The 24,794-nt window shown below is 42.5% G+C and overlaps 1 protein-coding gene across 3 annotated transcripts in view; it reads left to right on the top strand.

The window, feature by feature from the left end:
• EXD1 (exonuclease 3'-5' domain containing 1) overlaps window positions 1-24,794 on the top strand; it is an 82,295-nt gene that overhangs the window by 34,599 nt on the left and 22,902 nt on the right. For 2 of the 3 annotated variants that reach the window (XM_044272392.1, XM_044272391.1), the window contains exons 6-8: window positions 400-461; window positions 8,766-8,852; window positions 21,582-21,686. In XM_044272392.1, coding sequence (XP_044128327.1) covers window positions 400-461; window positions 8,766-8,852; window positions 21,582-21,686 — 254 coding nt within the window. The remainder of the gene's footprint in view (window positions 1-399; window positions 462-8,765; window positions 8,853-21,581; window positions 21,687-24,794) is intronic. The other variant, XM_044272393.1, reaches the window with a different exon arrangement.

The following is a 24,794-nucleotide window of genomic DNA, read 5'->3' as shown; positions in this document are numbered from 1 at the left end:
CTCGGTCTGATACACTGTACCGATTGCTGCTGTTACCAATGCGTTGTTGTGTATATATGATTTTATCGTATTGATTTTATATTTACTGCCATTGAGGGAGTTAATCTCCTGTTAAATAGTTCTCTCATTTTACCCCCCATATTTGAGTGCCTGGTCTTATTGATTTCTTTAGATTTCTGATCTGATCGATGGTGCTGCTGTGGGGTTGCTGTGGATGGGCCAGCGCCTCTACATAACTTTGGCGGATCCACCGCCGGCTCAGAGCCTAATTAAGACAGGTGTCTAAAACGCTGGTCTTAATGAATGTGCCCCAAAGTGGTAGACCTCGAGTGCTGAGGCATGTAAAAATTGCACCATGTTTTTGATATTTTATAAAAATTGAGTATTTTATTATTGCAGGTGCCGATCAAGACATAAATTATATTGTGATAGACCAGTTCCAACCATCGTTTGGACCAGCAGTAAGTAAATGCATACTGTTATTTTTTAAATGACCTGTTCCTTGCTGCTGGGTTCCAGCTCCTCTGCTGCCACTACAGACATCCGGTCTCTCCATGTCAAGATCCGGTTTTACATGCCTTATGGCCTCTGAAGCCAATAACTGGCAGCAGTGGTGACATGTGACCCAGTGACATGATGCATGGGAGACGTGACGCATAAGGGACATGTCACCACTGCAGCCAGTCATTGGCTGATGTTGACTTGAGAAGACCAGAGAAAAACAGTGGTGGGGGAGGGAGAAGAAACCAGAATCCAGCTGCGGGGATCAAGTAAGTATGATTCTCTCTCAGGTCGAGCCACTCTGGGGCGGGTGGGGGGGGGGGGGGGGGATTGGAAGCTCTGCCCAAAAGACCCCTGAGAGTGAACCAAACCGTTTAAATTACATGCCGACATTGATAGAATTTTTTGCAAAATTTCCCTTTTTTTTTTTTTGTCTGGTTTTATTTTATTTTTAGATACAATTGTTCATAGCCTATTTACCTAAATTCATATCTGTTAGTAGATATGGTGATATTCCAATTATGGCATGTCTTTATGACATGTATGTGTCTCAGGAACAGACTTCCTGTGCCTTCCCGTCCTTCTGCTGTCAATAGAGGTAGATGGCGGCACAAAATAACTGAATAAGAATGCGTGCCCACAGCAGGAGACAGGATGCCCATTCTCAAGATAGATGCTGATCATAGAGTTGGAACCCAACCCGCACCTATTGGATATTTATGGCTGATCCTGGTGATTTTATTTATATATATATATATATATATATATATATATATATATATATATATATATTATTTTTTTGTGCACAGATATTCGTACAGGCAGTAATCCGTATGTAGTGCTATAGAAACTTTGGGCGAATTTAGCAAGCCCTTCACTTGAGAATCTGTCTTCAAAATGTCACAAAATAGGGCATTTAGATTTTTTTTTTAGGTCACTTGTGCAAATATTTTGCAATGTTTTAATTTTTACATCACTTCATATTTGAAAAATGGGTGGAAAAGTGGGCGTGGTTGACTGTTTTAATTAGTTTTACTCCAGATTTATCGCTGTCGGGCGGTGGCGTAGAAAACTGGAGTACCATTTCTACACAAAAGAGCATTGCATGATTTGATAAACTTAGTGCAAACACAGACTCAAGGAAAACTGACTTCAAATGTTACCTTCATGTTAAATAACCCCCTTTTTTAAGCATCACTGTGTGTTGAAGTGTAACTACCATTTATTTTTTTGTTCTAAATGTGTATAGTCAGGGATAGGAAATGTTTTCCTAATGTTCTTTATTGTTTTTTTATTTTTGTATGTGAAAAATTGCTCAAAAGTTTTTCCCCTCTAAATGAGCATTGCAAAGGCATATCCATCTTTACTGTGACGACGGCTGGGGTCAATTCTTTTTCCCTCCCTGCTCCCTCCTACACACACATAAACATCTGTGCTATATACTCTATTTATATACTCGGTCTTCCTGTCTTTACTATTTCGACACTGATCAGCGTGGCCAGCGCTGAGAGTGAATAATCTTTTAGTATCCCTGGCACGCAGGAAACCAGCCGCCGGGGAAATACATGAGTCAGCAGTAAGTTCTTGCTATTGAGGAGGAGAGACAGGTATTATGGGTACATTATATGTTATAAATCCGCTTTTCCCTGTCTCTCCTTCTTCTCAATAGTGAGTGCTTACTGCCCACTCTCATGTATTTCCCGGCAGCCAGTTAGTGATTAAGGGCATCGGGGATAAAAGGATTATTCACGGTCAGCCTTGGTCATAGCAGGGAGAGGGGGCTCAATCTCATCGTAACCTCGGCAGAGCCTTCAGACAGCACATGGCTTTTCACTGTATGTGCGCCTCCAAGAAAAGCACTACAAACTCCTCACCAGGTGGTACATGACCCCCGCACTTTTGTATGTCAGGGGGCTATCAAACGTGAAGAGATGCTGGTAGTGTGTGGATGATGTGGGCTCCCTCTTGCACGTGTGGTGGACTTATCCTTTGATCTCCACATTTTGGGAAAAAATGTAAGATGTCATTAGAAGGATCGGTTCTGGTGACTCTCTAGCTAGACCTAGCAAATGTTACTCCCCCTCCAAAAATAATCTTATTGCGCATTTTATTGCGACTGCAAAGCCATTGATTCCCCTGCACTGGCTATATACTCAACCTCTTTCATTTCAGGAATGGGTGGCGAACCAGAGAGGACACATGAGAAATTCCTAAAAAGATGGCCGATGTGACAGTTAATTGCTGACACATTAGGAGAGACAGCCTGATAGCTGAACGTACCATTAGGCAGCTGACCGGGTTCTTTCGTTTGCCCCACCACAAGATCAGACATGATTCCTGATTGGACTCTTATGCAGTGTTATGTTTGTACATCACCATACAAGATCTTATGATATGCTATATCCCTATCCCTCCTGCCTTTTACCTACTCTCCTCCCTTATCTTTTCTTCTCATATCATCTCAATTTTATTTATTTTTTTACTTATCCAACTGACAGCACTACTGATTCCGCATTTGGTGGTGGACGAAGAATCTTGACAATAAGAAGAACTTCCGTTCTTATGTTCTTGTATACCATTCGTCATATTCTTCATGCTTATTTTTCTGTATTACACGACATTCATTTGACATACAGAAAAAATGTTAAAAAAAATATCAGGGAGACAGGAGGGCAGAGGATAGATGTGTATATATACACTGCCTGTCCAAAAAAAAAAAAAAAATCACCACCCAAAAAAAAGGTCACACACTCTAATATTTCATTGGACTGCCTTTAGCTTTGATTACGGCACGCGTTCGCTGTGGCATTATTTCGATAAGCTTCTGCAACGTCACAAGATTTATTTCCATCCAGTGTTGCATTCATTTTTCACCAAGAGATTGCATTGAGGATGGTAGAGTCTGACTGCTGCGCAAAGTCTTCTCCAGCACATCCCAAAGATTCTCAATGGGGTTAAGGTCTGGACTCTGTGGTGGCCAATCAATGTGTGAAAATGATGTCTCATGCTCCCTGAACCACTCTTTCACAATTTGAGCCCGATTAATCCTGGCATTGTCATCTTTGAATATGCCCGTGCCATCAGGGAAGAACAAATCCATTGATGGAATAACCTGGTCATTCATCTTGGAATATGCTGGCCTCATTCTTGGAGCATTTACTGTTGCTGAACCTAGACCTGACCAACTACAGCAACCTCAGATCATAGCACTGCCCCCACAGGCTTGTACAGTAGGCACTAGGCATGATGGGGGCATCACTTCATCTGCCTCTCTTCTTACCCTGATGCACCCATAACTCTGGAACAGGGTAAATCTGGGCTCATCAGACCACATGACCTTCTTCCATTGCTCCAGAGTCCAATCTTTATGCTCCCTAGCAAATTGAAGCCTTTTTTTCTGCTTTGACTGATTAGTGGTTTTCTTACGGCTACACAGCTGTTCAGTCCCAATCCCTTGAGTTCTCTTCGCATTGTGCGTGTGGAAATGCTCTTACTTTCACTATTAAACATAGCCCTGAGTTCTACTGTTGTTTTTCTTGGATTTAATTTGACCAAACGTTTACTGTATTTTTCGCCCTATAAGACGCACTGGCCCATAAGATGCATCTAGGTATTTCAGGGGTAAAATAAGAAAAAATATATTTTTAACCAAAAGGGGTGCTTTTGGTGGGTTTGAACTAATGGCGGTCTGTGCAGGACACTATTATGAGGGATCTGTGGATGATGCACTGTAATGGGGTGGGGGATTTGTGGATGGCACTGTTATGGGGGGGGCTGTGGATGGCATTATGATGGGGGGGGTCTGTGGATGGCATTATGATGGTGGGGGGATCTGTGGATGGCATTATGATGGTGGGGGGGATCTTTGGATGGCATTATGATGGGGGGGGGATCTGTGGATGACACTGCTATATGTGTCATCCACAGATCCCCCCGATCATAATGCCATCCACAGACACCCCCCCCCCCCCCCACATCATTATCCCATCCACAGATTCCTAGTGAGGGGGTACATGTCACGCTCCTGTAGTAAGCACTAGCAGCTAGCAGGCAGGCCGGGCGGCTGTAACTAGAGGTAGTCCTGCAGTATATATCTGTTACTAGGGCTAGTCCTGCAGTGTATTTATCTATTACCAGGGGTAGTCCTGCATTATATTTATCTATTAATAGGGCTAGTCCTGCAGTATATATCTGTTACTAGGGGTAGTCCTGCAGTATATATTTGTTACTAGGGGTAGTCCTGCAGTATATATCTGTTACTAGGGGTAGTCCTGCAGTATGTTTATCCATTACTAGGGGTAGTCCTGCAGTATGTTTATCTATTACTAGGTGTAGTCCTGCAGTATGTATCTATTACCAGGTGTAGTCCTGCAGTATGTTTATCCATTACTAGGAGTAGTCCTGCAGTATGTTTATCTATTACTAGGGGTAGTCCTGCCGTATATTTATCCATTACCAGGGGTAGTCCCGCAGTATATGTATCTATTACTAAGGGTAGTCCTGCAGTATATTTATCTATTACCAGGGGTAGTCCTGCAGTATATTTATCTATTACCAGGGGTAGTCCTGTAGTATATATCTATTACCAGGTGTAGTCCTGCAGTATGTTTATCCATTACTAGGAGTAGTCCTGCAGTATGTTTATCCATTACTAGGAGTAGTCCTGCAGTATGTTTATCTGTTACTAGGGGTAGTCCTGCAGTATGTTTATCTATTACTAGAAGTAGTCCTGCAGGATATATGCATTAGGCATTATACAAATGACTGCATCCATTTTGTGGTCCACAAACAGCAAATCTGCAGAATACAGATACCGTCTGTGTGCTTCAGTGGGTCAGTGATCTGCATTTTGAAGACCAGAATAGGACGTTATATAATTTGCGGAACAGACAAACATGTGCTGTATGCATCCGTATGTCCGTTCACAAATTATAGAACATATCCTATTCTTGTTTTGACGGCATCTATATTTTGAGGAGCCGCAGTTTGCGGACCGCAGAACGGACACCGTATTGTGCATGAGGACGGGTAGTCGGGCAGTATACTGTACATCTATTACTAGGGCTAGTCCTGCAGTATATATATTACTAGGGTATCCTGTAGTGCATAGCTATTACTGGAGGCAGCCCTGCAGTATATATCTATTACTAGGGGTAGTCCTACAGTGTATGTGTGTGTGTGTGTGTGTATGTATATATATATATATATATATATATATATATATATATATATATATATATATTACTATTATTTTCTATAATTGTGTGATTCTTGATGCTGTTTTGGACAAGTTTTCCATACAAAGCTGTATCATTTAGAATGAAGATGTTGGAAGCTTTGTGATTCTTCTAGAGAATGTTGAGTATGAAGTTTCTTGAAATAGTAACATATTCCTGTCTTAGCGTTAAATAAAGTTCATGCGCTGTAAGTTTTCTCAAAGTGTTCCCTCTAGTGGTAGCATATCATGAGTAGCTAAGTCAACATATGAGTTCATCTTTCTTGCTTCCAAATTCATTCTTACCTTTAAAGTAAGATTAATTGCGTTGAGCTTTCTGACCAGACTGCAGATTGAGATCCATACCCTCTCCTATCTCTAACTATAAATGTCTCAGTCCATAGATGAGGTGTAAAACTCCGGCCACAGGTAAACATATCCAAAATACAGAGGTTCCGGCAACACGTCATTGAATCCCTCAGATGCCGCGTTCATTGCTGATTGCGGCATCTGAGGCTACAATTTACGCCTTTCGGAGTTAATCAGGCAAAAAAAAAAAAAATTAAAATGCTCTCCTCACTGATGACGTCACCGCACCTGGCCAGCACGATTACGTCATAGGTCAGCCCGCACAAGAGTTTGCGCAGTTTCTGCAATCAAGATGGCCGCAACAGACTCTTTACGCGCAAATGGATGAGGTGAGTGTTTTTTTGGTTTTTTTTTCTTCAGGAAAAATAGATTTGTTACAATGAAGCGCAAGGGAATTCGGCCTCGCAGCAAATCAAATTTTTCCTGAAATTCGGATCAAAGTCAGTTTGGCTTAGATTGGCTCAGGACTAGTGACATCACACAGACGGGATGGACCAGAATACCGAAGTGAGGCTGAGATTTACTAGGGGATCCTATGGTCTGATTGGCTGAGCTGCCGCTGCTAATGAACACGCACTGTGGATCCATACTGCTGATCTCCATAGCTCTATCTCTGCTGACGTTACAGATATATCGGGCACTCTCTCTTTTTAATTATATTTTTATTTCTTGACTCAATAGCTAGACAGCAAGTGTAAAGCTCCTGATACAGTATGGCTGTGGTTGTCTGTATTCACCAGTACTTTTTGCAGTCTGTCAGCCTAATGTTCAGCTAAGGCTACTTTCACACTTGCGTTCTTTTCTTCCGGCATAGAGTTCTGTCGTCGGGGCTCTATGCCGGAAGAATCCTGATCAGTTTTATCCTAATGCATTCTGAATGGCGAGAAATCCGTTCAGGATGCATCAGGATGTCTTCAGTTCCGGACCGGAACGTTTTTTGGCCGGAGAACATACCGCAGCATGCTGCGCTTTTTGCTCCGGCCAAAAATCCTGAAGACTTGCCGCAAGGCCGGATCCGGAATTAATGCCCATTGAAAGGCATTGATCCGGATCCGGCCTTAAGCTAAACGTCGTTTCGGCGCATTGCCGGATCCGACGTTTAGCTTTTTCTGAATGGTTACCATGGCTGCCGGGACGCTAAAGTTTCTGGCAGCCATGGTAAAGTGTAGTGGGGAGCGAGGGAGCAACATACTTACCGTTCCTGCGGCTCCCGGGGCGCTTCAGAGTGACGTCAGGGCGCCCCAGGCGCATGGATGACGTCATTCTGGAGCGCCCCGGGAGCCGCGCGGACTGTAAGTATACCGCTCCCCACTACTACTATGGCAACCAGGACTTTAATAGCGTCCTGGCTGCCATAGTAACACTGAATGCATTTTGAAGACGGATCCGTCTTCAAATGCTTTCAGTACACTTGCGTTTTTCCGGATCCGGCGTGTAATTCCGGCAAGTGGAGTACACGCCGGATCCGGACAACGCAAGTGTGAAAGAGGACTTAGGCTACTTTCACACTTGCAGCAGAGTGATCCGGCAAGCAGATCCGGCAAAACGTATGCCAACTGATGGCATTTGTAAGACTGATCAGGATCAGTCTTAAAAATGCCTGATCAGTCAGAAAAATGCATTGAAATGCCGAATCTGTCTTTCCGGTGTCATCCGGCAAAACGGACCCGGCATTTATTTATTTCACTAATACATTCCTATGGAAAAAGAAAATGCCGGATCCGGCATTCCGGCAAGTCTTCAGTTTTTTGTGCCAGAGATAAAACCGTAGCATGCTGTAGTTTTATCTTTTGCCTGATCAGTCAAAACGACTGATGCCTCCTGAACGGATTGCTCTCCATTCAGAATGCATGGGGACAGTGATGGTCAGTTCGCAATGTTCACCAGCGAACACATGCGGGCTGCCATCTTTAGTAAGGTAGACTCACCCGTCCGGCGATGCACAGGTAAGCCCTTACCTGTGCCTGTGCTGGGAGCCGGTCTGAAATCAAATGCAGTCACCGGGAGCAGGCAGTTCTGAGAACAGCCGCCGGGGGCCTTCATCGGGCTGTTCTAGGAACTGCCTGCTCCCAGTGACTGCATTTGATCTCAGACCGGCTCCCGGCACAGGTAAGGGCTTACCTGTGCATCGCCGGACGGGTGAGTCTACCTTACTAAAGATGGCAGCCCGCATGTGTTCGCTGGCGAACACTGCAAACTGACCATCACTGCATGGGGATAAAAGTGATCAATTATTTTCCGGCATTGAGCCCTTTTGACGGAACTCAGTGCCGGAAAGGAAAAACGCTAGTGTGAAAGTACCCTAAGCTGAGAGGGCATATTTAAAGAATCCATGAGGTTGATTGTCAGGCTTGTAAATATGCGCAAAGCGGCAGGTGAAAAAACGTGTTTTTATGCTAAAGCTCAAGAGGAGATGACTGCATAGAACAGCCTGAGGGACAAAGTTATACCAAAGCAAAGCACATACAATAGAGAAAGCCACATGGTCATTCCCCTTACATATACCTTCCCCTGGTTTGACATCTACATAAAAGCAACGCCTCCCATTCCACATACAATAACGTACAACTGGTACCAGTAGAAAAGCAAAGTGGTTTCTACTTTCTTAAACTATACAGAACTGTGGCTGTTGATGAAAATCAAATGAATTGTATTGATTTAAAGTTTACTTTTTTGTCAGATTAGGCATCTCCAGAATCAAAAAGTACTGGGTTTAGCGACTGTTGCTCTGAATGTGTCTCGACATGGAAAGCTTTGCTGGCTACAGGTAAGAAGAGATCGTTTTCCTTCTATATTGTGGTTCCAGATTATTTAGCGTACTGGTATGCACGGATCAGAGGGAGTGAGGAACTGGGAATGTGGACAGGAGCCTATAGAAATGAGGACAATCCCATCTAGTGCGACCAATGTTCCTGCACTGTTAAAGGCAGACAAAACTGCCCTACAAGTAAGAAGCCAATGTTTAACGTCATTCCCTTAGGTGTCCATTTTCTGACTATTAGTAATCTGTCTGTACTAATCTCACTGAGCGCAGTCGACTGATCTCCCATCATCTTTGTGAAGTCTAAATTTTAATGTCAGATTTACCCCATGCAAAATAAATTGTGAATCTTGAACTCTAGGGGCCTGTTCACACTGAGGTTTGTTATGCTGATTTTGTTGCACCTTCCGTGTCCGAATCGGCAGCTTCCTACGTATTTCAATGAGAAGCAGCACTTGCTCTTGTTTTCTGCCCCATAAAAAAAGCAGCATGTACTACCTTGGTGCAGAATTTATGCTAAATCTCCCATTAAAATAAACTGTATTCATTATTATTGTATTAATTATTAGTATTAGTGGTAAAAAAAACACAAAACACAATTTGCACCCGAAACTGCGAACAGAAAGTGCAGTTGTGAAATAAACTATACACCACAAATAGCGCAAAACACCAAAAAAAGCTTAAAAATATGTGTAGATTCCATGCTAATTCTTTGAGGCAGTTTTTGAAAATCCATTGTGTGAATGTACCCAAACCCTTTCTGTGGTCACTACGGCCTAAACGATTCATTGATGTAAAAGATGCAAAAAAAACTCCTCGATACAGTTTCCCTGCATCGAGGATTCGTTTAAATCATGTGACCACGGAGCGCGAGTGAAGAGAAGCCTCTCACTCACCGCTCTGTGGCCTCCTGTCCGCACCGTGCTGGCAGGGTCAGGGCCTTACGTGCACACATCGTCAGCCGGAAGAAGATGTGGTCCGTCTCCTGCGTACTCCATGTCAGCGCACTGCCAGGAAAGGTAAGTGTAAGTTAGCAGGGGCCTGATGACGCTGGTGGACATGGATGAAAATGGCATGGAGGCGCTGGGGGAGTGGGAGACGGGACATGGATGGCATAGAAGGGCTGATGGCGCTGGGGGACATGGCATGGAGGGGCTGATCTGATGGCACTGGGGGAATGGGGGACATGGTGGGTGTCATGGAGACACTGGGGGAGGGGGACAGATGGTAATGGAGCTACTGGGGGAAGAGGACATGGCAATGGATGGCATGGAGGGGCTAATCTGGGGGAGTGGGGGACATGGTGGATGGCATGGAGGCACTGGGGGAGGGGGACAGATGGCAATGGATAGCATGGAGGCACTGGTGGAGGGGGACATGGCAATGGATGGCATGGCGGCACTGGAGGAGGGGAACATGGCAATGGATGGCATGGAGGCACTGGGGGAGGGGGACATGGAAATGGATGGCATGGAGGGGCAGATAGCACTGGGGGAGTGGGGGACATGGCATCGAGGGGCTGATCTGATGGCACTAGGTTAGTGGGAGACATGGCATGTAGGGGCTGATCTGATGGCAGTGAGGGACATCACATGGCATGGAGATATTGGGGGAGTGGGGGACATGGCAATGGATGGCATGGAGGGGCAGATAGTGGGGGACATGGCATGGAGGGGCTGATCTGATGGCAGTGGGGGACGTGGCATGGAGAGGCTGAGCTGATGGCAGTTGGGGACATCACATGGCATGGAGTCACTGGGGGAGTGGGGAACATGGCAATGGATGGCGTGGAGCTGAAGGCACTGAGGTGGGGGACAGCTGAAGGCACTGGGGGAACGGAGCTGAAGGCACTGAGGTGGGGGACAGCTGAAGGCACTGGGGGAACAGAGCTGGTGGCACGGGGGGAAAGCTGATGGCACTGGTGGGTAGTGGAGCTGATGGTACCGGGGGAACGCAGCTGATGACACTGGGGGGAACTGATGCACTTAGGCTGATTCTACAGGGGGGAATGAAGGGTGTTGGGGACTGATGGTAGGGGGTCTGTTGAGTTTTTTAAAGGAAAACTGTCTATTAATTCATTTTTTCTCATTAGAGTACTAAATCGTAAAAATAATCGGTAGAATACTCGATTGCTAAAATAATCATTTGCTGCAGCCCTAGTGGTCACGCTGATGGGACTCATTATCCCCAGATACCACAGTGGACATATATTAACCCCCACCTTCCATTGTAAAATTCTCAAAACTTACCATACTAAAATTACCATCTCTGAAAAAGTGCTCAACCCTTATTAACCCCATTCTCATCCAGTGGTCTGTGTCTGGAACTTTCCCCACTTCCTCCAAATTTAATTTACCCAAAAATGCAGTGCATTCAAATGACCCTTTTCCTTATATCTCTCCATAAGCGAAAAATCGGTGGGCTTGACCCTTAAGGAATAGGCCAGTTTTTGTTTTCCATTCACGTACCCATACGAGGGCTTATTTTTATTTTTTATTTTTTTTGAGGACAAGTTGTATTTTTGTTCTAATCATTTAATTTACCTTATATTGTACTAGACTATGGGAGAAAAAATGAGCAGTGATATTGAAAAAAATAAATAAATAAAATAAAAACCACATTATGCAAATTATTATTATTTTTTTTTTTACAACTAACACTATACGCTAAAAATGTTATTCTGCTGGTAATTACAATTGCGGTGATACAACATTCATGTGCTTTTTAGGTTTTGCGATTTTAATAAATATTAATAGAATAAAAAATAATCTTGCCATTTTCTGCCTGCCATAACATTTTTATAAATCCATCTCCAGAGCTATGTTAGGGCTTGTTTTTTTTTTACAGGCCAAGCTGCAGTTTTTTTGGGTACAACTTTTTAATCACTTAGCAGAAAAGTTAAGATTGGATAGGCACTCGGACATCTGGAGTGATGAAGCAAAATATAGGGTTTTATTCACAAGAATAATTAAAATAAATCGCAGAAATAAAAACAATTAAAATATAAAAAATAAAAATTGATACATATTGCAATAATTACACTCAATGGTATATGTTGAGATGGAATTCAATGCAATTGTGCAGATAATCCATGCAATAGGTAAACTCTGATTGAAGGTATCTTACTGAGGAAGAAGGACTTCGAAACGCATCTGGGAGGAACTTTGGCTTCGGGATATCTATACTTGGTATGCGCTAGAGAAAAATCTACGAAAACAACATTTAATCAGCTGATTCGACATCTAAAATTTGAAATCCCCGCTTAGCCGGCAAGCAGGGGAAAAAAAAGGACTCTCAGTTGGTCGACTCTCACCACGTGATTAATCGAAGGAGGAGTCGACAACACGAGGGATGCCGAACGTGGATCGAAAAATTGTTCACACTGAACTAGAGGCGATACTCAATAAGAAAGGCCGGAAACAGGGATAAGCGAAAAGACCCACACTGATGTTTAGTGTGGTCACGCTTTATACCTAAATACCTCGCAGAGAACCAACTGAACAGCGAGTACCTCTGAAATTAAATCGTGTGATAAGGAATATACACAAATCGAATATACGCATACTGCTACACTGACTGGACTATCTAAAGTCTACATATTGAGAATTCGAGAAAGAAAGCTAGTGTTTTATCGATTTGGGGAAAAAAACACAACAAGGAGAATTGTTCATATGAATTATTAATCCCGGTAGTTTATGGAGTACTTGGTGGACTAAAGTGCTATATGAACTGTTTGCTTTACCCAATTATATTGAACATCCATTGGATCAAAGTGCAATGATGGATTAAGATACCTTCAATCAGAGTTTACCTATTGCATGGATTATCTGCACAACTGTATTGAATTCCATCTCAACATATGCCATTGAGTGTAATTATTGCAATATTTATCTATTTTTATTTTTTATATTTTTTTTGTATTTTAATAGTTTTTTAGTTTTTATTGCTTTGATTTATTTTAATTATTCTTGTGAATAAACCCCTATCTTTTGCTGCATCACTCCAGATGTCCGAGTGCCTATCCAATCTTAACTTTTCTGCTATTTAATTTTGGTGACTGTGAGGGCTGTAAGTCACGATACGAGCATCTGTACCATCCACTTGGAGGTAGAGCCACCTTAATACTCATTGATCCATTTTTAATCACTTATTTTGTTTTTTTTATGGGGGTCAAGGTGACCAAAGCTTGGCATATTGCAAAGTGTTTTTCTTTTACGGCATTCACTGTGCAGAAAAAATAGTTTTTTTTTTTTCATTTTAATAGTTCAGACATGGTGATACCAATTATGTTCATTTTACCAATTATTTTGTATAACACCTGAACACTGTCTGGTCATGGCGGGTCTGCGAGTCTCTCGTAATATGGCTGCGCAAAACAGGCAATTGTCCATACTGGAGTTACAGGTGGTTTGGCCTCAGTTTTCTTTCCGTAGGCATATTGGGGAAAAAAGGGGTTTCATGATGGACTATGGGTTAGTCAGGGCCTGAAATAGATATTTACAGTGCTGGACTGGAGTCTGGACTTGTGACGTTGCTGGTCAGTCAGGTCACAGAACAAAGCAGGTATTTTGGTACCCAGGCAGACTAGGCAAATGGTGCCCCCTTTATAAAAATAATTAAAAACTACCTTACTTGCTAATAAATGAAAAACATTTTACAAAGTGCAGACACAGAGTAATTTATTTAATATGGTCACAGCTGATGTTTATCCGACTGCTGCAGAGCCTCCGAATACACACCTCAGCAGCTTCAGTACCTCCTAATACACACCTCAGCAGCTTCAGTACCTCCTAATACACACCTCAGCAGCTTCAGTACCTCCTAATACACACCTCAGCAGCTTCAGTACCTCCTAATACACACCTCAGCTGCTTCAGTACTTCCTAATACACACCTCAGCAGCTTCAGTACCTCCTAATACACACCTCAGCAGCTTCAGTACTTCCTAATACACACCTCAGCAGCTTCAGTACCTCCTAATGCACACCTCAGCAGCTTCAGTACCTCCTAATACACACCTCAGCAGCTTCAGTACCTCCTAATACACACCTCAGCTGCTTCAGTACTTCCTAATACACACCTCAGCAGCTTCAGTACCTCCTAATACACACCTCAGCAGCTTCAGTACCTCCTAATACACACCTCAGCAGCTTCAGTACCTCCTAATGCACACCTCAGCAGCTTCAGTACCTCCTAATACACACCTCAGCAGCTTCAGTACCTCCTAATACACACCTCAGCAGCTTCAGTACCTCCTAATACACACCTCAGCAGCTTCAGTACCTCCTAATACACACCTCAGCAGCTTCAGTACCTCCTAATACACACCTCAGCAGCTTCAGTACCTCCTAATACACACCTCAGCTGCTTCAGTACTTCCTAATACACACCTCAGCAGCTTCAGTACCTCCTAATACACACCTCAGCAGCTTCAGTACCTCCTAATACACACCTCAGCAGCTTCAGTACCTCCTAATGCACACCTCAGCAGCTTCAGTACCTCCTAATACACACCTCAGCAGCTTCAGTACCTCCTAATGCACACCTCAGCTGCTTCAGTACTTCCTAATACACACCTCAGCAGCTTCAGTACCTCCTAATACACACCTCAGCAGCTTCAGTACCTCCTAATACACACCTTAGCAGCTTCAGTACCTCCTCATACACACCTCAGCAGCTTCAGTATCTCCTAATACACACCTCAGCAGCTTCAGTACCTCCTAATGCACACCTCAGCAGCTTCAGTACCTCCTAATGCACACCTCAGCAGCTTCAGTACCTCCTAATGCACACCTCAGCAGCTTCAGTACCTCCTAATACACACCTCAGCTGCTTCAGTACTTCCTAATACACACCTCAGCAGCTTCAGTACCTCCTAATACACACCTCAGCAGCTTCAGTACCTCCTAATACACACCTCAGCAGCTTCAGTACTTCCTAATACACACCTCAGCAGCTTCAGTACCTCCTAATGCACACCTCAGCAGCTTCAGTACCTCCTAATGCACACCTCAGCAGCTTCAGTACCTCCTAATACACACCTCAGCAGCTTCAGTACCTCCTAATACACACCTCAGCAGCTTCAGTACCTCCTAATACACACCTCAGCTGCTTCAGTACTTCCTAATACACACCTCAGCAGCTTTAGTACCTCCTAATACACACCTCAGCTGCTTCAGTACCTCCTAATACACACCTCAGCAGCTTCAGTACTTCCTAATACACACCTTAGCCGCTTCAGTACCTCCTAATACACACCTCAGCAGCTTCAGTATCTCCTACTACACACCTCAGCAGCTTCTGTATCTCCTACTACACACCTCAGCAGCTTCAGTATCTCCTACTACACACCTCAGCAGCTTCAGTATCTCCTACTACACACCTCAGCAGCTTCAGTATTTCCTAATACACACCTCAGCAGCTTCAGTATTTCCTAATACACACCTCAGCAGCTTCAGTATTTCCTAATACACACCTCAGCAGCTTCAGTATTTCCTAATACACACCTCAGCAGCTTCAGTATTTCCTAATACACACCTCAGCAGCTTCAGTACCTCCTAATACACACCTCAGCAGCTTCAGTACCTCCTAATACACACCTCAGCAGCTTCAGTACCTCCTAATACACACCTCAGCAGCTTCAGTACCTCCTAATACACACCTCAGCAGCTGCAAAACATGATAATCTGATGCTACGGGACACACAAGGCTTTGATCACATCTGTGTTGGGTCCTCCATCGCAGTTCTGGACATAAATGCTGAACGTCACTATGTGCTGCATTACGGTAAGATATGGGGTTATTGATTTTTATAGCCTTTAAAGAATACTTAACGTACAACTGCACCCCTGATGTACAACCCACTACGACTTGGTGCGCACATAAGGCTTATGTAAGAGGCCATCTTATTTGCATTTCAGTCTTCTTAAAAAGAGACGCATTCGTACGGAACAACTATGTACAATACAGACCAAAAGTTTGGACACACCTTCTCATTCAAAGAGTTTTCTTTATTTTCATGACTATGAAAATTGTAGATTCACACTGAAGGCATCAAAACTATGAATTAACATATGTTGAATTATATACATATAACAAAAAAGTGTGAAACAACAGAAAATATGTCATATTCTAGGTTCTTCAAAGTAGCCACCTTTTGCTTTGATTACTGCTTTGCACACTCTTGGCATTCTCTTGATGACCTTCAAGAGGTAGTCACCTGAAATGGTTTTCACTTCACAGGTGTGCCCTGTCAGGTTTAATAAGTGGGATTTCTTGCCTTATAAATGGGGTTGGGAACATCAGTTGCGTTGTGGAGAAGTCAGGTGGATACACAGCTGATAGTCCTACTGAATAGACTGTTTGTTAGAATTTGTATTATGGCAAGAAAAAAGCAGCTAAGTAAAAAAAAAAACGAGTGACCATCATTACTTTAAGAAATGAACGTCAGTCAGTCCGAAAAATTGGGAAAACTTTGAAAGTGTCCCCAAGTGCAGTCACAAAAACCATCTAGAGCTACAAAGAAGCTGGCTCACATGTGGACCGCCCCAGGAAAGGAAGACCAAGAGTCACCTCTGCTGCGGAGGATAAGTTAATCCGAGTCACCAGCCTCAGAAATCTCAGGTTAACAGCAGCTCAGATTAGACACCAGGTCAATGCCACACAGAGTTCTAGCAGCAGACACATCTCTAGAACAACTGTGTGAATCAGGCCTTCATGGTAGAATATCTGCTAGGAAACCACTGCTAAGGACAGGCAACAAGCAGAAGAGACTTGTTTGGGCTAAAGAACACAAGGAATGGACATTAGACCAGTGGAAATCTGTGCTTTGGTCTGATGAGTCCAAATTTGAGATCTTTGGTTCCAACCAGTGTGTCTTTGTGCGATGCAGAAAAGGTGAACGGATGGACTCTACATGCCTGGTTCCCACCGTGAAGCATGGAGGAGGAGGTGTGATGGTCTGGGGGTGCTTTGCTGGTGACACTGTTGGGGATTTATTCAAAATTGAAGGCATACTGAACCAGCATGGCTACCACAGCATCTTGCAGCGGCATGCTATTCCATCCGGTTTGCGTTTAGTTGGACCATCATTTATTTTTCAACAGGGCAATGACCCCAAACACACCTCCAGGCTGTGTAAGGACTATTTGACCATGAAGGAGAGTGATGGGGTGCTGCGCCAGATTATCTGGTCTCCACAGTCACCGGACCTGAACCCAATCGAGATGGTTTGGGGTGAGTTCGACCGCAGAGTGAAGGCAAAAGGGCCAACAAGTGCTAAGCATCTCTGGGAACTCCTTCAAGACTGTTGGAAGACCATTTCAGGTGACTACCTCTTGAAGCTCATCAAGAGAATGCCAAGAGTGTGCAAAGCAGTAATCAAAGCAAAAGGTGGCTACTTTGAAAACCTAGAATATGACATATTTTCAGTTGTTTCACACTTTTTTGTTATGTATATAATTCCACATGTGTTAATTCATAGTTTTGATGCCTTCAGTGTGAATCTACAATTTTCATAGTCATGAAAATAAAGAAAACTCTTCGAATGAAACTGTACTGTACTGTACATCCATAGCTAACCTAGAAGCTACGCACAAAATAAACCCTTCCCAAATTATACTAAACCAACTTAAAGATTTATGCTTCGAGCTATACCAGCTTTTTCAAAGTAACTTCGAACACAACTTGAGGAAATCTAAAGCTAAATATTACTCACAAGGAAATAGAGCGAGTACAATATAGGCCAATAAAATTAAAGCCCCCCCACAACAGAAAAAAACTACAGTTTATTTACAATTCTCGCAAAGAAAAGATTATTAATCCCCAAGGTATATCCAACACGTTAGTCGATTTTTACTCTGATTCATATAATCTCAAAGATAACAACTCAGTGCCCCAACTGACCCCAGACCTCATTAATAAATTCCTATCTGATATCTCACTGCCTAAACTGTCTACTGATCAACTTGTGCAAATTAATAAACCAATTGAAATTGCAGAAATAGCACAAATTATCAGTCAACCAAAAACAACACATCTCCAGGTCCAGATGGAATAACCAATGAATACTTCAAAACCTTTGAAAAAATATTCTCTCCCTATCTTTTATCCACCTTCCCCCACATAATGTCCACCGGGAATATGCCACTTCAAATGCTCCAAGCCACTATAGTAGCTCTTCCTAAACCATCACAAATCTCTTAACCAACCAGGGAATTTCCGACCCATCTCTCTTCTGAACACTGATCTAAAAATGTACTCTAAACTATTGGCCAACAGACTGTCTCCCCTGATTCCTTGCCTAGTCCACCATGATCAACTGGACTTTGTTAAATCCAGACAAACGCTAGATGGTACTTGATGCATGATAGATCTTATTTATGTGGCAGGGGCAAGTGGGATCCCTACTCTCCTCCTATCTCTGGATGCGGAGAAGGCATTCGATCTAGTGCATTGGGGGTACTTGGAGGCAGTATTATCGAAGTTTGGAATACTGGAATAATTTGCCAAAGCTACATGTGCACTCTACTCAAAACCCTCAGCTAAAGCCTTTATTAATGGAATGCTATCTAACCAGTTCCCAATTAATAACGGAACAAGTCAGGGGTGCCCCTATTATTTTTGTGCTAATAATTGAACCTTTAGCGGAATGTATAAGGGCTCATTCACAGGTTACAGGTATAAGAATTTTGCGATACAAATCACAAGATTGGACTATTTGCCGATAATATTTTATTGGCACTTGCCAATCCGACAGTGTCCCTACCCATTGTGATGCAATTCAAAGTCATTCATCTCAGTTTCCTATTACAGTCTAACAGAGCCAAATGCCAAGTCCTTAATCTTGGCCTGAAAGATTCAGACCTTACTTCGTTGAAAGCCAATTTCCCCTTTTAAATGGAATTTCAAATATATTACATATTTAGGAATCCAACTAACCCCAACAATCGTCCATTAAACATGACCTGATCAAAATGAAAAGGCATGAAATCTCGTGGATGTGGAGGATCTCTGCCCTGAAAAATGGTTATTATCCCACAAATCCTTTATTTATTCCGCAACTTGCCAATCCCTATCCCTATAACAGATTTAAAGTCAATCCAAAGATTACTCCTTAATTACAAATGGCAGGATAAAAGACCAAGAGTCCAAGCAGAAATACTCTATTTGCGTATTTCAAAGGGGGGCTTGGGTTGCCCATCCATTATTAGATACTATAGACCTTGTATTTTTGAACAATGGAGATTTCTTTGGTTAAACAATCCCAACAATCACTGGCTCTCTATTGAGTACTACCTAATGGGTGTGACAGACCCCCAGGTATTTTTCTACTTAGGTCCTTACAGAAGAACGCCTATGCCCTTGAGGTTCCCCCTACAATCCAAGCTGCACTTGAAATATAGACCTTACTGTCAACTAAATTGAGCTTTATCAACGTCTCCCTTTCTGAGATGCCTTTAGCGGTCATGGGAAAATGCATCTCAGACTTGCATATTCGTAATTGGATTGACCAGGGAATCGATACTTTGAACTCATTTACGGGTTTATGCCTGAGATTCAACATTCCTGAAAGGGAATTTTTTTAATATTTACAAAATAGATATTGTCTGGGTTGAGTTTTCCTGCGACTGTTGTTATCTCCCGAACTATGAAGTTGTTACGAAACCCGTTAGTTAATCTTAAAGCCTTGTCTCTCAATTATTTCATGACAGAGATTGGACTCTCTAGTGTCTCTATTACTTGAAAAATGGGAAACAGCATCAAACTTTAGTGTATCCTCTTAGCAATGGGAATCTGCGTTCTCCATCATGTGTGCCTCCTTCAAATGCGTTAACCATCTGGAAAATTCTCTACAGATGGCATTATACTCCTCATAGATTATCTAAAATGTACCCTTCATCGTCCCATCTCTGTTGGAGATGTTCATCAGCAGAAGCGGATATGGAGCACATATGGTGGGACTGCAGGGAAATCAAACCCGTTTGGAACTCAGTTAACATAATTCTAACCCAAATATGCAAATCTCCCATTTCCCTATCAATGGCGCAACGCCTACTTTCTATTATTTTGGATTCCTTTCCAGATTCTTTCCGAACAGTCATAATTCATATCATCATAGCAACCAGAACGAAAATTGTCCACTACTGGAACCCCCCCACATCCTTTAATGGAAATTGTGAACTCTGTTAACGACAATTGTCTCTATGAGATGATTAACGCCTCAGTCTCCAATAAGTTAGTCAAGTTTAAGGCTAAGTGGCATAACTAGCTTCTCTCTCAATTCAACAAAGTCTCATTACCTTTGTGATGTAATGTCGAGCATACTACTTGTCACCTTTTTATTTATCGCTTTTTTTTTCCCCTTTGTTATTATTTAATTTGGTCAAGTTCATTATATTGTAACGTTCTTTCCCTTTTCCTTGTGTCCCCCTTTTAATGTGACTTTAAGGATCATGCAAGATTAGATTGGAAACAAAGAAAGCAACACAATGCATATTCTTGCATGTAATATTTTATTTTATTATTGAAAACAATAAATAAATTAAAAAAAAAAAAATATATATAGCAGACACCCCGCATGAGCCACATTTAAATATAGAAACGTATGTTTTTGAGTGGACTTGCATCAAAATGCTGAGGTTGAGTGTTTTAAAAAGCAATGCAATAAACTTTGCTGCAGCGGGACAAATGGCATCATCATTAGTTGCATATGGGCAATGTGATGATAGGTTCCCTTTAAAGAGGACATGCCCCCTCCCCTGACATGTCTGTTTTAGTAACTATTTGCATTCCCCATGTAATAACAATTCTGGAGCATCAGTCCTTATAACGGTCTTGGGCCATTGCTTTATTATTCCTGCTAAAAGTTATGAATGAATTGCTAGCTCTTTGCAGGGAAAGTCCATATGGGTGTTACCAGTTGGGAGTAAGTCCCTGCACAGTCTGACACTGGCAGCACGGACTGACTGCCAACTGGTGACCCTTGTGAACCTTTATTGCAAACTGCTGGAAAATCATTCATAACTTGTGGAAAGAATAGTAAAGGAATAGCACAGCAATCATAGGAATGGGGACTACAAAATTGTAATTAGAAGGAGAATGCGAGTAGTTGCTAAGACAGAGATGTCAAGAATGGTTACAGGGTCCATTTATAAAGCTATTGTCAGGATTGACTTTAAAGAGGACCTTTCACCAGTCCTGCCTGTTTTAATAGCTTCATGCATTCCCCATGTAATAGCAATTCTGGAGCATCTATTCTTATGGCTCTATGTTGTACCATTCATGAGTTATTTCTGGTAGAAGTTATGAATGAGTTACTAGCAGTCTGCAGTAAGGGTACAGAGGGGAGGTGATAAGTTGGGAGGTGTACCTGCACAGTCTGACAATGGCAGCACTGATTGGATAGAGTGAGTATGTGCAGGGACACCCCCAACTGTTTACCACCCCTCTGTACCCTTATTGCAGACTGCTAGTAGTTCATTCATAACTTCTAGAAGATATAAAACACAGGAATGGCACAACATAGAGCCATAGGAATAGATGTTCCAAAATCATTATCACATAGGGAATGCATGAAGTTATTAAAACAGGCCTGTTAGGAGTGGTGAAAGGTCCTTTTTAAGTTTGTTTAATTTGACTTTTATGGGATTGCTGTGTTATTTTTTTTCAGGCGAACACTATACTTATTAAGACATCGTTAATGCCTTTTTAAACTTTGCTTTTTTTTTGTGACAGATAGCAAGCAAAAGCTATATTTACCTTTTCGACATTCTTCTCCTGGGACCTAGAGTTTTCAAGAATGGACTCCAGATGGTGCTTGAAGATAAAGGAATCCTTAAGGTGATAACTGGGATATGGATAGATAGATAGAGATAGATATATATATATATATATCTATCTCTATCTATCTATTAGTACAGACCAAAAGTTTGGACACACCTTCTCATTCAAAGAGTTTTCTTTATTTTCATGACTATGAAAATTGTAGATTCACACTGAAGGCATCAAAACTATGAATTAACACATGTGGAATTATATACATAACAAAAAAGTGTGAAACAACTGAAAATATGTCACATTCTAGGTTCTTAAAAGTAGCCACCTTTTGCTTTGATTACTGCTTTGCACACTCTTGGCATTCTCTTGATGAGCTTCAAGAGGTAGTCACCTGAAATGGTTTTCACTTCACAGGTGTGCCCTGTCAGGTTTAATAAGTGGGATTTCTTGCCTAAGGCTAGTTTCACACTTGCGGCAGGACGGATCCGACATGCTGTTCACCATGTCGGATCCGTCCTGCGGCTATTTCGCCGTGCCCGCGGACCGCCGCTCCGTCCCCATTGACTATAATGGGGACGGGGGCGGAGCTCCGGCGCAGCACGGCGGTGCACGGAGAAAGCCGCAGGACTAAAAAGCCTGACATGCAGTAATTTTAGTCCGGCGGCCTTTCTCCGTGCACCGCCGTGCTGCGCCGGAGCTCCGCCCCCGTCCCCATTATAGTCAATGGGGACGGAGCGGCGGTCCGCGGGCACGGCGAAATAGCCGCAGGACGGATCCGACATGGTGAACAGCCTGTCGGATCCGTCCTGCCGCAAGTGTGAAAGTACCCTTATAAATGGGGTTGGGACCATCAGTTGCGTTGTGGAGAAGTCAGGTGGATACACAGCTGATAGTCCTACTGAATAGACTGTTCGAATTTGTATTATGGCAAGAAAAAAGCAGCTAAGTAAAGAAAAACGAGTGGCCATCATTACTTTAGGAAATGAAGGTCAGTCAATCCGAAAAAATTGGGAAAACTTTGAAAGTGTCCCCAAGTGCAGTCACAAAAACCATCAAGCTACAAAGAAACTGGCTCACATGCGGACCGCCCCAGGAAAGGAAGACCAAGAGTCGCCTCTGCTGCGGAGGATAAGTTCATCCGAGTCACCAGCCTCAGAAATCGCAGGTTAACAGCAGCTCAGATTAGAGACCAGGTCAATGCCACACAGAGTTCTAGCAGCAGACACATCTCTAGAACAACTGTTAAGAGGAGACTGTGTGAATCAGGTCTTCATGGTAGAATATCTGCTAGGAAACCACTGCTAAGGACAGGCAACAAGCAGAAGAGACTTGTTTGGGCTAAAGAACACAAGGAATGGACATTAGACCAGTGGAAATCTGTGCTTTGGTCTGATGAGTCCAAATTTGAGATCTTTGGTTCCAACCACCGTGTCTTTGTGCGACGCAGAAAAGGTGAACGGATGGACTCTACATGCCTGGTTCCCACCGTGAAGCATGGAGGAGGAGGTGTGATGGTGTGTTTTTTTTTTTTTTGTTTTGTTTTTTGCTGGTGACACTGTTGGGGATTTATTCAAAATTGAAGGCATACTGAACCAGCATCGGCTACCACAGCATCTTGCAGCGGCATGCTATTCCATCCGGTTTGCGTTTAGTTGGACCATCATTTATTTTTCAACAAGACAATGACCCCAAACACACCTCCAGGCTGTGTAAGGGCTATTTGACCATGAAGGAGAGTGATGGGGTGCATATGACATATTTTCAGTTGTTTCACACTTTTTTGTTATGTATATAATTCCACATGTGTTAATTCATAGTTTTGATGCCTTCAGTGTGAATCTACAATTTTCATAGTCATGAATAAAGAAAACTCTTTGAATGAGAAGGTGTGTCCAAACTTTTGCTCTGTACTGTATTTCTACCCACAGTGACTCCACATGTTCATGTCCCTCACTTATATCTTCCCGAAGTGTGGGCTTTAGACAGGACTTTACATAAAGGCAATCCTCCTCTCCGGTTTTTACTATACTTTCTAAACAGGCTGTGATCCTGTTAGTCAGGGATGCTCAACCTGCGGCCCTCCAGATGTTGCAAAACTACAACTCTCAGCATGCCCTAATATGAAGGTTGAAGAAAAATAGGACCACTTTCCGGTGCTGTAGGTGTATAAATCGATCCGCACGATGGCTTGGAATGATGATAAAGCTGTCTACGCCTTTTTAAGGGCGTACAGCCCTCTTCCTCAGGACAGTATGCTTTACAGAGTGTTGATAAGAACATGCATTGTATTTAAAACAGTTTTGGCGCCCTACAGGAGAAAAAGGGGGCGTGGTTAAAAAACATTTTTTAAAGAGCTTTATCTACAATGGGCACTCGCTCCAGTAAGTAGAAAGACAATCCTAAGTTTTAGACTTGTACATAAAATATATAGATACACAAGTAAATAAATATATGCATACATACCATAGGTTTAGAAATAGCAGTAAAATTGAGGACAAATAGGAGTAAAAAATGTATAAAAAAGATAAAATGAAAACAAGAATAAAATCCATATAGAGGTTCACACCTGCTTAGTTAGGCAGGCAGAAACCTTACAGACATAGGGGGTGGAAGTGCGGGGGGTTTTGGAAAGCGTATTTTTTGTATGTTAATCAGACAGATAAAATAGTAGAATTACATTAGTGGATGCCTATGTGTTAAAAATAGAACAAGTATGTATACCGTGTACACTAAACTAGCAGCACTTACAGTTGCAAGAAAAAGTATGTGAAGTTGAACCCTTTGGAATGATATGGATTTCTGCACAAATTGGTCATAAAATGTGATCTCCTCTTCATCTAAGTCACAACAATAGACAATCACAGTCTGCTTAAACTAATAACACACAAAGAATTAAATGTTACCATGTTTTTATTGAACACACAATGTAAACATTTAAAGTGCAGGTGGAAAAAGTATGTGAACCCCTAGACTAATGACATCTCCAAGGCTAATTGGAGTGAGGTGTCAGCCAACTGGAGTCAAATCAATGAGATGAGATTGAAGGTGTTGGTTACAGCTGCCCTGCCCTATAAAAAACACACACCAGTTCTGGGTTTGCTTTTCACAAGAAGCATGATATGAATGATGCCTCACACAAAAGCGCTCCCAGAAGACCTACGATTTAAGAAC

This window comes from Bufo gargarizans, chromosome 11 (genome assembly GCF_014858855.1).
Source record: "Bufo gargarizans isolate SCDJY-AF-19 chromosome 11, ASM1485885v1, whole genome shotgun sequence".
In the NCBI taxonomy this organism is placed as follows: Eukaryota; Metazoa; Chordata; class Amphibia; order Anura; family Bufonidae; genus Bufo; species Bufo gargarizans.
The sequence above is the reverse complement of the archived record's forward strand: the minus strand, read 5'-3'. Positions and strand labels throughout refer to the sequence as shown.